The 13,106-nt window shown below is 38.9% G+C and overlaps 2 protein-coding genes across 3 annotated transcripts in view; one reads left to right on the top strand and one right to left on the bottom strand.

Moving 5' to 3' along the window:
* The first annotated feature begins 1,118 nt into the window (after positions 1 to 1,118).
* On the top strand, positions 1,119 to 7,116 carry LOC141909766 (uncharacterized). 2 transcript variants are annotated; one of them, XM_074800370.1, is made up of 8 exons: positions 1,119 to 1,230; positions 2,145 to 2,407; positions 3,357 to 3,474; positions 3,639 to 3,704; positions 3,871 to 3,927; positions 4,787 to 4,951; positions 5,540 to 6,024; positions 6,254 to 7,116. In XM_074800370.1, exons 1-8 carry the CDS (start codon positions 1,161 to 1,163, stop codon positions 6,425 to 6,427), a joined length of 1,398 nt encoding a protein of 465 aa, XP_074656471.1. In that variant the 5' UTR covers positions 1,119 to 1,160; the 3' UTR covers positions 6,428 to 7,116. The 2 variants fall into 2 exon arrangements, with proteins under 2 accessions (XP_074656471.1, XP_074656472.1); XM_074800371.1 differs by lacking the exon at positions 3,871 to 3,927 and having other exon boundaries at positions 6,254 to 7,114.
* Positions 7,117 to 7,171: 55 nt separating this feature from the next.
* The window catches only part of LOC141909765 (uncharacterized), a 36,540-nt gene continuing 30,605 nt past the window's right edge, over positions 7,172 to 13,106 (bottom strand). Inside the window, exons 3-4 of the mRNA XM_074800369.1 lie at positions 10,799 to 12,032; positions 7,172 to 10,366 (exon numbers count right to left, since the gene is read on the bottom strand). Coding sequence (XP_074656470.1) covers positions 9,409 to 10,366; positions 10,799 to 11,985 — 2,145 coding nt within the window. The 5' untranslated portion in view covers positions 11,986 to 12,032 and the 3' untranslated portion in view covers positions 7,172 to 9,408. The remainder of the gene's footprint in view (positions 10,367 to 10,798; positions 12,033 to 13,106) is intronic.

The raw sequence follows: 13,106 nt of genomic DNA, 5'->3' as shown, positions 1-13,106 counted from the left end.
AAAAAATACTCCCAGGCCTATCACATATCTATGAAAATCAGTTCTGTATTCTAAAAAAGTACATAATTAATGGTAATAAATACAGGTATAAACAGGATAGAGGTGTAACCCTGAATCGATCGCCTGTTAGAATCATACGTCGATAATTGTAGAAATGATTTCGCAAAATAAAGAAATTGTCGTCTCTTACCGATCGGGAAACTGGTTGCGCTTAGCAAACTGCTGTTCGAAAACAACAGAACGACGCAGAAAGCCAACATCAGCCATCTCTCCAAACACATTCCCACACTCATGAACGATCGCTTATATTTTTTACAGAATATTTTTTCGAAAACGTTTACGTGGGAAATATCGAATCCACACCCAGTGATATCATCACAATAATATCACAATGATATTCGTTACACCTGAAGGCGCTGAGTGTTTTCGGCAATAACCTACCAGACCCGATCACTCTATATTCCAAACGGCTCCCATTTTCATTGTGGTTTTTATGACGTACAATTATGATTGCATGTACTCGTAATTTCGGTTCATCACTTATTTATCGTAACAATGAGATGAATCAGTGTTAGACATAGAGAGTAAAAATAGAAAACATCACAATACTGAGAATCTGAGACGGTTTCTTAGTCGGGATTTGAGTACCAAATAGTGTTAAATCTTAAAACTGGTCTTAAGTTGTTAGATTGGTTATAAAACCAAAATGAGTTAGACTGGTCTTAAGTTGTTAGATTGTCTATAGAACCGAAATGAGTTTAGACTGGTCTTAAGTTGTTAGATTGTTTATAGAACTAGAATGAGCTTAGACTGGTCTTAAGGTGTTGAATTATCTATAAAGGACTTCTGTAGTTTAATGTATAGATATTTGTACATAATGCTATAAATAATTCAGTACGAAAAATTTAATGTTCTGAAAAGAAAATTCTGATCAAATTCAAACGATTCTGTTCAATCGAACAATTGTTCGAACAAAAAACCTTTCGTTTGGACAAAAAAAAGTTTGTTCATCCAGGGAAATCGTTCACAATGCGTGGGCTTTACTGATAAACGTGTTTTGAATGTGTGATGAATTACAAGGAAGTAAAATATCGTGAAAAAGCAAACATCAGTTGCAGGTCGTTATGTGTACGTTATTATAACTGGTCGTCTGTGTAGGAATGGATAGGAAGGTTTACGCGGGCCTGCTGATTTGGCTCGTATGTGTTTCAGCTTGTCGAAGTGAACCCGGTAAGTGTTTGTGACGAGTTATGAGACCGAGAGACAAACGTTTTTGAAATTAGTCACTGGTGTCAATGTTGATTTGATATAGGTCCAGCACAGTTTCCGAGCGTTCACTCAGTCCCGGAAGTAGTTGTATCTACGCTGATCTCCGTCACTCTACGATCCTAGTGAACCCAACTCTGGTACATCAGACACTGAGGTTCTTGATGAACCCCTTCAGTTCACCCAGTCCTGGAAGTGTTTGTCTCCACACTGATCTCCGTCACTCTACGATCCTAGTGAACCCAACTCTGGTACATCAGACACTGAGGTTCTTGATGAACCCCTTTAGTTCAGTCAGTCCCGGAAGTGGTTGTATCTACCGTGATCTCCGTCACTCTACGATCCTAGTAACGAATCCACCCACTCAGAGACTAAGGTTCCTGGTGAACGGTTGGCCTAGCTCAGTCAGTTTTAGAACCCGATACAGGTCTCATTAGTACCAGAAAGAATCGGCAGTTGACATGAAACATTGATTTTTAATCCATTATTTACTGTATTGAAGAATTAGCGAAAGGTCTTAATTGAATACTTCAATTAATGCAGTATGAAATGGATATCGATGTTTTCAGAAATCAAATCGAGAAATTCAGAAACAGAATCAGGCTTTTTATCTCGATCTACTATTTAATTAAAGGGAGCTAAAAATAAAATCCTGCCCCCATCACTTTTCCAAAAAGGCTGATGAGAAACAAGGGTATTCTTTACGTGGCCTAACTTTTTCAATTCAACAACAATAGGTTGATTGTTAATTGATTTTCCTAATGAAATAACTAGCCGTAATTGTGCTTACATAAATGATTATTTTTCAGTGAACTGGTTGTTTATTGATTTTCCTTATAACTAACTGTAATTTATGCGTACAACTGATTTTCTTTCAGTAAACTGGACACTGGATGTGTACACTGGAGACTGGAATTTTGCCAGTTTTACTGGCAGTGTTTCTATAAAGATATACGGCAGAAATAAAGAAGACAGAACGATTTACTCTGAACCATTTCGTTTCAAGAGTCATGTCACATTCAAAAGGAACAAATATAACACGGGGTTAATAAGCAACACGAACATACTAAATCCTGAGCGGGTCGTAATAAAAGTCTTATCTTACAACTCTATTTTTGATAAAGCCTGGGCACCGAAAAAGGTAGGGCGCTTCTACTAATTCTTCCTTATCTATTCAAAAGCCTATATCATAGATATGTTAATTAGGGTTTTCTGATCAATCGGCAGAAAACCCTATTATTATTCATTCATTATTAAACAACGAACAGTGTTTTAATGGCAAATATTTGTAAACATTTCCTCAGATCGTTACGAGCCTGGACGGTGGTGAATAGAATACAACGTTGCTGAGATATAATAATAAGATTATATCAAGATTTCTATTTTACGTAATAAGTATAAGATGTATGTATAATACCCATGCGCGGACCAGTGAAGATTAAGAGAAACCATAGATATAAATCAGGGGGCGCTGCAGTTGCTCAAAGGTTGGTTAGAGTTAACCAGTGGATAGTTGACACAGTGACAATTAAAAGTTCATTGTAAAGATGGTATTTATGCGCCAGTAAATTGGAAGAGAAATGAGCCACAAACGCTACGGCCGCGATATAAACTTTCAGTAGCAGGGGCGCTGCAGTTGCTCAGAAGTTGGTTAAAGTAGTTTAATTAACTATGTAACTTAAATCTACCATTTAGTAACTACAGCTATGTACCTTATCTTATATTGTCTCAAAAACCACATTCACATGTAGTTGCTTAAAAGTTGGTTAGAGAAACCACAGTCGATAAACTTGATTTCATCAGTAACCGACCCGGTTTAATTTCCTAATGCCCAGGGGCACCAGCTCAAAAGTACGTTTGAGCTGGGAAGTGTAATTAGTCATTACACTTCCCTGATGACATAGTAACGATTAAAAGTTCATTGTTACTATGGTATTCATCCGCCGGTTCAACCAACCTTTGAGTAACTGCAGCCCTGAATGTGGAATTTGAAACAAAATATTCTTTTAATATTGCAATTGATTAGATTTGAAGAGACGCCAGCTTTTAGCTTATTCATAACCTGTTATATATTTCCCCTTTTCCGATAGGTTGAATTGATGCGAATAGTGAACGGAACCGAGGTCACTTATACATTCAATTGTTATAAAAAATGGATGTACCGCGGTGATGAGCAACCACTATATAATCCGACTATCACGACCCTTGGTAAGTATTTAACATTGAGGCAACCATTTTTGGGTCTCGTGTCATTTGGAATCGCTAGGCAATCCTTGCATATTGCGTCATTCAAGATGGCCGCCTGATCATGAATTATTACTAGAAATACACATTTCAATTGATTCATTTTTACTTTTTACTTATTAACGTAGTTTTAGCCAAACGCGAAGAGGGCAGCACCGTACAGCCGACAGAGAACGCTACTTTATCGACAGATGGTAATATGTTAAATTCGTTTAAAGATCGTCCATTAACTCAACGCTTTCTCCTCTCTTTTCTCCTTTCCTTCTTCTCTTCCTCTTGATCTCCTTTCATCCTTCACTTCTATCCTCGTCAGCATGACCTTCATTATTTCCCTCTTCTTTTTGAATACATCGATTTCAGCGACATCTAGTGTCAGTATGACCAAACAGAGCGTGGTTACTGCATTTAAAATTCCAGGTAGGTGGTGGTAATTAACATATTTAAATTAAACCACGCCCTCTTTTTGATACGCTTGAATAAAAACCACGCCTCTTAAGATCAATAACAGTTTTATAAATCGTAAATCAAACCCTATTAGTTACAATTGCTGGATGAAAGTTAAACCAAATTTTTCGGTTTATTTGCTTTAATGGTTACCTCGAATTGGTTTTTAAAATAATTCAAACCTAGCCGTTAGAACCGTTATAAGTTAATGAAATTATGATATTATTATATTAATTATGATATTAATTGCGAAGAATCATTAATTCATGTTATGAGGACAACAATTCGAACTTCAATTCAAACCGTTTTAAGCTTAAACCTTTCTTTTTGAAGATGCTGTAATACCGGTAACCTACTCGACCAGTAGGGTCTCACAAACGCTATATAGTTTTCGATGAAATCAGACAATTTGGATATCGATGGGATACGACATAACTTTGCCACGTCACGAATCCCACAAATAACTATCACGACGATCAATACATGTATTTAGACATAAGTTCGTAAATTCCATTTTCGCCGAAAAGCCCGCGACAAATGAGTCAGTTTATTTTACGCCGTGGATCTAACAAATAAAACCATTATCTGCTTATATTTATATACATAAACTATCATTCAGTTTAACTTGAAATAAAATAGAAATTACATTTTTCAATTACGAATCGTTTCTATTGTTCGCAGACTTTATTATCCTTTTTATTGTCAGCCAAAAAGAGATTTTTAGTTTCATTACATTCAAAGTATTTTTCCATTATATATTTCAGATGATATGTGCGCATTGTATGTATCGCTATTCCTCGCTTCATTTTTTCCTGGTTGAAATATTTTACAGCTTCGTCCGGTTCTGGCGTTCAGTCGAAACCAAATGGCGCCACCGTCTTCGATATGCCGATGCAGATAATTATACCGATAGGTGGCGTACTGGTCGTGTTGTTGATTATCATTGTTGTCGTATGTTTGGTGTTCCGTCATCGCAGACGAACTCAGCAGACGACAAGTACGTATCGAAAACCTCGATAGGGGAGAAGTTCTTGTAGTGAACTCTTTGTAAGCCAGGTGGCGTTGGTAACAGTTCGGTTAATTACCTCGCTCTATTCCGGAAACGCTACTATGGCATGCGAGGATCGTCCGCCAGGTGGAGCTTGTACAGAAATCAGTCTTTCACGTGCGGGATTTGACGAAACTAGTGTGATAATCGAGAAATCCGCTAGGTGGAGCTAGATTGAAGTCAGTCTTCCACGTCTTGGGGAAATAATCATGCCTAATGTGGCAATCAATGATCCGCTAGGTAGCGTTAGTGTGCAGCCGTGATCTACAAGGTGGTGCTACAATGAACTAAGGATTCAAGAATGAAACGCCTACTGTGGCAATCAAGGTTCAGCTAGGTGGCGCTTGCTTGACAACAAAATGTATTTGTATTTGTATTCGGATGTTGAGAAATATTGAATGAAAATGAACAAATTCTCCTCGCGCAAAACCTACTGTTAGTTACGCCATCTGGCGGGGTCACAATTAGTTAACACAACAAATCGTCGATCATCTTATTTTATTTAGTCATTATTCGTTTTTTGTTTTTAAAATTCAGAGCGAGTGAATCTCAATGACTCACCGACTCCCGTCACGTCTATGACGTCAGCAACACCGGAAATAGCCGTCTACAGCGAGGTTGTCAACGACGCTCAAGTCACGTGTTACGACGTCAACAATGAAGATTATGCCGACAACGTTATCTACGTTAACGACGTTAGCATCGTGGCTCCCCCTACCGGTAGCAGTTGCGTCTTCGTGAACGACATCTACGAACCCAGTGGCCTTGAACCCGAAGAAAGCGATGGCGTCTTTGTGAACGACATCTACGAACCCAGTGGCCTTGAACCCGAACAAAGCGATAGCGTCTTCGTGAACACCATCTACGAACCCAGTGGCCTTGAACCCGAAGAAAGCGATAGCGTCTTCGTGAACACCATCTACGAACCCGGTGGCCTTGACCCAGGTGACGTTGAACCAAGTGGCCTTGACCCAAGTGGCCTTGAACCTGACGATATGACAATCGACAACTCAAGTAAAGGGGTAAGGACACCTCAATACCCAGATTTACTTTGAGTCAAGACTTTGACTTAAGACCAGTCGAAGCCAATTTCGATTCAATCGTCGATCTAAAAACTTCAGCCCAGTCTAGACTCAAGACCAGTGTTAAGTTTTTGGGCAATCGATCCACTGTAACTGGGCAGAAGGGCGGATGTTTCAGGATCCTCGGGGTTAAATATCGTTTCAGCAACTTTCATTTCATATTTTACAGTTGATCGGCGCAGACGGAACGGTTTACGCTGATTTCGGTGAATTTCCGCTAGATGGCGTGACTGCATCAGCTGGTCGACGAGAGTTGTCGCTGGTAGGTGAAGCAGACGACGGTCGTATGGACGAGTACGCCGAGCTCGACTTGAACAGGCCGGCGGCGATCAAATTAAACTGACCTTGACATTAAGTCGTCATCGTTCACTTCCGGGAAAGCATTTAGGTTGAAATATCAAATATATTGCCAAGTGGAGGGGTTAGTATGAGGAAAGGGGAGGGGTAGTGGCCGATAGGGGGCGATGTTTATGTAGAAATATCTCGAATTAACGTCAAGGTGTTGAAAATGATGAAGGGGTCAATAACAACAATCATTACTCGAGTTAATAAATCGTCACGAGTTTTAAGACTTTACTTGAAAATAATGTGTAAATACAAACCGCGTAAAACATGCATTTAGTTTACATGCCGTAAGTACGCAGACGGCTGGATGCTTGGAAAGACGACAAAGGCTGTCTCATAGAGAGACTGAAGCGCTCAGAGATAAATAGAACTATCAGATTAACTTGAGAATTAGATAGATAGATGGAAGGCTGCGTTTAGGCTTTTACTTGGAGCACCACGGATCCGCTTCACGAAATTCTGTAATAATCATCAAATGAAAAAGAAATTCTTTTTTAAATCCTCCTTCGTGTTTACGTTACACATATTTAATAAAATAAAAATGTTTAAAATCTTTTGATATTTCCATCTTGACTTTCAATCCTGTAACTTGTAAAAGTCTATTAGTTTTCAAAATTTTTCCAAAGATTGGCAAAAATTTAGATATTTTTCATTTTTCCCCTTTTTAAATTTCATTTTCTGCCTTTGCCTTTCAATTTTTCTAGAAAAAAAAAATTTGAAAAAATATCGATCAAACCAACGACAATCGCAGTTTGTTTATGTGTATAATTAGTACAGTGTACTTGGAAATTTATTCGTGACAGAAATGAAACATAAAATACATTCATAATAATCATCGTAATAATTATAACATATACAATAATAAATATTACATCATAATCGATACAAGAATCGATATCTCAATATTTTCTTTAATTTAGTTATCAGGTTTTCAGAAAGAGGGAGCCACTATCGAAAGTAAGACGCATATCACAATTTTGAATTATTTACAATGAAGAAGTAGAGTGAGAGAGAAAAAAAAACGGTCGCCATTATTGCGGATTATTCAACATGGATATATTCTATACGACAAATGGATAATGTTACCTAGAAGCTAATCGAGTCTAGGTACCTGTTGGATGAGGCTAAAGCGAAAGTGCAACTTCTTATTACAATCCATAAGAAGTCAGTAAAGCCAACGGATTCGATGTCAAGTTTTGAGAAGATATAACTTGTTTTCTCAACAAGGTTTCGCGAAAAAGTTTGAATTGTTGTCCTCATTGAAAACATGAAGTTACCAATGACAATTACAACAAAAGAGATTTTAGCCTATTTTTGTCAGACTGAGCCCAGAATTGTACCGTCTTTAGCTTAAACTTTGCGTAAAGTCTAAATTCTATGAAGAAAATACGAAACAAATCGAAAGAAGAAGTTCTAAAACTTCTAAACTACGAACTCCACGTGCGCTGTAGACGTATTGAAGAAAAATCGTCACCATTTCTGGGATTCGAACCCGATGGCGATATAAACAACCCCTGCATCTCTTCCCATTACTTTCATTTCAAGGATTGTTGAACTCTGAATCCCAGCATGGGGATGATTATATGTTAATTCTTTTTTTTTAATGAATATTCATTTGAAAAGCCAAGATTTAGGTTGGTTAACATATATTATACACTCTTAGGGCTATTATGAGAAGCCTGAAAACAGAGTGGTGCAGAAAAAAACGAGTGCGCTACAAAATATCAAAACTAAACGGTTTTTTTTTCAACACAACAAAATTGAGCAAATTATTTTCAAATTCAATGAATTTCATTTCAGAACATCAAGTTGTGGTTTTTAAATCGATTGCTTTTCGCGAATATTCTCAACGAACGAACGGATAAACAAATATACGTAACAAACCCTAAAATAGACGGCGGGTTTTCCCCGGTCCAAATACGCGCACGTTGCACTGGTCACGCCTACATACATATATTCAAATTACGTACGTTAATTTACATGTAATTTGCATATAAGTAACATGCAATTTGCATACATTTACCCTGTATATTGTTTTAGAAAGTGAACATCGTTTGGTAATATGATGAAGTGTTTTGAGATTATATTTGCACACGAAAAGCACATCGATATAAATGCATACTTAATTCAGGGATCCGAACCGATATTTTTGAACCTAACGGTCTTCCGTCACCGTTCGATGGGTTCGAATCCCGAATTTCGAAAGATTTCAGCGCGCATAAAGCAACAATACACTGAACGTATACATTATTTTCTATAATATGTAGATGACCTTATCATAAAACCGTCGATTGATAGAAATTACATATACATATATTTGAACTTCCGAATTCGAATTAACATCAACGATACGCGTATCTTAGAAACACCTGCAAACGGTGCGCATTATTGGAAGTGCGGAAATCGGGCTTTATTTTCAAATGCGCACTCTATCGGACTAGATAACGACTAGAACAGCGTAAATACGACACAATCATGCAAAAATACGAAATTTTTCCTCGCGACAAAAACTAGTTACTACACATTCTTTCCGACGGCTCCCGAACAATCCCGAATATCTCCGACGGCTCACGAATGTTTCCCCAATACTTCCGATGCCTTCTGAACCATCCCGAATACTTCCAACGGCTACCGGACCGCCTTGTAATGTTTCAGAAGACGCCCGAACCATCCCGAATACTTCCGACGGCTACCGGGCCGCCTTATCATATTTCCGAAGACGCCCGAACCATCCCGAATACTTTCGATCTCACAGTATATACAAAATTCATCATCAAAGAAATTGTACATCTTACTTTCGACCCCAGGTTTACAACCTTATTGACTAGAGAACAAACGGACTAAAACGGACTAGTATTCGCACACGACTAGCACTAAGCTGACTGTTTAAAGCTCAGGCTGAACGATTATTATGAAATTGTTATGAAATAGAATAAGACACAGACTGAAGTTCACAGTAAGCTGACTCGACGAGTTGATTTAAAATGGCGCCTCTCTCAGTTTCGCCGCTTGTCGAAGTTTCGCCGGGCGAATCACGTTCTTCTGGACGCTCAACACCGAACTATAACTCGTCTGTAACCTTGAACATTGACCTTCCAGTCGTCTGCGCAGATCGGATAGTGTTCGCATGAGGACCTGTTTACGATGGCTGGTCACCTGCCGCTGGAACTGAGCGGTCACCTGTCTGCGCATATCCTGTTCCTCTTTCGCTTGTTTCAGTTTCGCTTCGACGATCAGTTTCTCCTGGCGTAACTTTAAAACTTTATCCTGCAAGCTCTCCTGTATTTCTCCTATCGACCGCCGTGGCGCCACCTGCGCGACGATTCGCTGCTCGTGACGACGCCCTCTGACGGGAGTGGCGATACTAGATCGACGTTCGTCCACGACTTCCGCTGCGTCATCGATGACGCAATACATATTATTGTCTTCTATACTGTGTTCCAGATCGGGAACCACGTGATCATCTTCCGATACAGGCGCGTCAAAATCGATACGAGCGCCCTCTACTTCCGTTTCGAGATATTCCTCCAACCAACTAACGCCGCGTACGTCGCCGTCATAATCGATGACGTCATTTGCGCTTTTACGCTCCAATTCGACGTCGTCGTCCGTATAGGTGTCAACGTCGTCTAGGTAATAATGAAGTTCATCTTCCGACTCGGAATCGGGCTCGAAATCGCGCTCTATGACGTCACTATCGACGCTAGTATTCATTTTAGTTTCGTGTTCGACGTCCGATGACGTATGACGTATGTCGCGCGCACGTATGTCGGATGACGAAGTCAGTTTGTTGCCGTTATCGGCGTTCAGGAACCAATCGGTCGTGAAAACGCAAGAATTTCCAGCGTTAACGTCAACTACGGCTGTATTGAGTATTTTACCGTCGATTACGTAGGTCTGACGGTTCGAGTTGCGTCGTCGAATCGGTGTCGATCGTCTGCAATGGATTAAAAAAGAATTTATTTACACTTCTAACAATTTTTAAAAAAACGTTGTTATTCATGAACTATGTAAAATACCCAGAAAAAGTATCAAAGTTATTTTTTGTTTTTTTTACAAACTCCTATAAATCTAACTATTTCTTAAGTTTGGTTTTCTAATACCTCAAATAATCGTAATAATGATAAGAATAAAAAAAACTATAAGAATAAAAAATCTATAAGAATAAGAAAAACAATAAGAATAGGAAAAATAATAAGAATAAGAAAAACAATAAGAATAGGAAAAATAATAAGAATAAGAAAAACAATAAGAATAGGAAAAACAATAAGAATAGGAAAAATAATAAGAATAGGAAAAATAATAAGAATAAGAATTAAAGTAAGAATAGTAATGATTGTCATAATTATCATAATTTAATCACTCTCACCTGCTGTCGACAGCTAGCTCCACCTGGAGGCGTTGTAAGGAGAAACAGGAACCACACTCTCCCTGCGCGGTCATCTTTCCCAAATGAGGACTGTCGACGTTTTCGATCAACGATTCGAACTCTGTTTCATAATCGATAAACTCTTCGTCGTCGCGGGGGAGGTGATGGTGGTGGTCACGTGCTCCGAGCGTGTTAACCGTGACGTCATCGAGCGATTCGGAAAACCCGAATCCGGCGTCGCTGAAGGTAGACGAAACGCTGGCGGCGCTGCCGTCTGACGTCAGAGACAGGTGTTTCAGCGCACGCGCGGACCGAGAGTCTAACGTACTTCCGGTCGCTTCCGAACCTAAATCAGACGTACTAGACGCGGTATCGTCGACGCATGCGCACAAAGCGGCCGTTAACTGCTCTTTGTTCAACGAAGCGGAACGCGACCGCGAAAGCGATGACGTAGGCGATGAATTCGATGACGTATTACACGAATTCGCCTCAGACGAATTGGGCGATATTTTCGGACTGGGAATCCACGGGTTGGTTTTAATGCGCGTGCGTATTTTCGGCGTGACGCAATTATTCAAATCTTCCAGATCGGAATCGATGCTGAATTTCGGGTTAGTTTTTGGCACCACGGTCGTCGAATTAGCGGCAGTTATATTGTGCGCATTTTGTTCGGCGACAAGATCGTTGAAGAAACACTTTTCGTTCTCGACGCCGCCGTCAGGTGGCAGCACTGATATGTGTTTGTAGCACGAACATTTAAACTGTTTCGGATCGTTCAAGTTGTTCGTAAGAATGAAGTCGGTTTTCAAAATCGTATTTCCGGTTTCGTCAAGTTCCTGTTTATATAATTGTCGCGTGACGCGTTGGTTTTTGCGCGCTACGTCATACAATTCGGCTAGGTCACGTGTTTCATCGTCGTCTTCGTCGTCCGTCTGCTTCCGGTCGTCGTCGTTGTCGTCGACGACGTCGTTTAAATCGTTGTTGACTAGACACAAATCGTCGACGTCATTGCGAACGATTTTGGCTACGCATAAATCGGTGACGTCATTAGTATTGGCGTTGTCGTCGAGTTGTTTGTGTTTCAAGGTCACCGTACGTTGTTGTTGTTGTTGTTGTTGAGACCTCAATTTTCGATTTTTCGTCCAACTTCGCGGGAGAGAATTCACCATTAACTCTTTCCATCTCATCTTGACTGAAATATGCTGTCGGCCGGTGGCGACCTCAAGCGTTCATTCTGCAAAATACACAAAACAAAACGAAATTTGATTAATGGATTTTTCGAATAATAGTTCCTTTTCAGGATGCCAGTCTTTGCTTCATTCTTGCATGATTTAGTTTTAATTACGCACTAGTTAATTAATGAATGGAATAATTAAGTATATAATTAATAAACAACCAATAATCGGCAGCATTTAAGTCCCTAATACATTAATTATGTAATTGTAATCTGAGTAATTTGATGCGTTCCACCCAGGGTTCCGACACTATATATATACTGCCCCTCTTAATGACCACAATCCCGAGTACGTCTAACCAAAGCTCTGATAACATATACATTAACCGCTGATTGCAGTTAAAGTGAGAAAGTACTATGAAAATTTAACAACATCAATAATGATTGAAAAACTTTCTAATAAACGAATATTGAATAACTTTTTAATAAACGAAAATTGAATAACTTTCTAATAAACGAATATTGAATAACTTTTTAACAAACTAAAATTGAATAACCTTTTAATAAACGAATATTGAATAACTTTTTGATAAACGAAAATTGAATAACTTTCTAATAAACGAATATTGAATAACTTTTTAATAAACGAAAATTGAATAACTTTCTAATAAACGAATATTGAATAACTTTTTAATAAACGAAAATTGAATAACTTTTTAATAAACGAAAATTGAATAACTTTTCTAAATCTCAATATCGAACGACATTTTTTTCCATAAAATTGAATAACCACATTTTCAGATGAAAATTGAATAACTTTTACCTCCATTTTCTATGTATTCAGTTGAAAGACGTATGAAACGCGAATCATGTAGGAATGACCCGTGTATTGTGAACTCCAATGAATGAACGAAACCCGTCGCCTACACAATCTATAGTAAAACTTCCTAACAGAAACGGCCGGTTTATCCGGATTAACTCAACGCGTATCCTTATCTTAATCCCGAGTTGAATAACAACGGATAACGAAATATACTTTGAACAACGTAACCAAGACGATTATAAAGTTTGTCCGTTCAGATACGGTTTGTCGGTACACAAGAGCTGCTATCGCGCTGTCGTCTGCTGCGCACC

The sequence above is a fragment of the Tubulanus polymorphus genome, chromosome 8 (assembly GCF_964204645.1).
Source record: "Tubulanus polymorphus chromosome 8, tnTubPoly1.2, whole genome shotgun sequence".
NCBI lineage: Eukaryota > Metazoa > Nemertea > Palaeonemertea > Tubulaniformes > Tubulanidae > Tubulanus > Tubulanus polymorphus.
Note: the sequence above shows the minus strand (reverse complement) of the source record. Positions and strands in the feature narration are given on the sequence as shown.

Bases quoted from the DNA above. Each gene is read 5' to 3' on its own strand.
- LOC141909766 (XM_074800370.1), top strand. From the start codon at position 1,161: ATGGATAGGAAGGTTTACGCGGGCCTGCTGATTTGGCTCGTATGTGTT. The intron at 2,408-3,356 runs GTAGGGCGCTTC...CTTTTCCGATAG, and splicing joins AAGCCTGGGCACCGAAAAAG to GTTGAATTGATGCGAATAGT. The intron at 3,705-3,870 runs GTAATATGTTAA...CATCGATTTCAG, and splicing joins CGCTACTTTATCGACAGATG to CGACATCTAGTGTCAGTATG.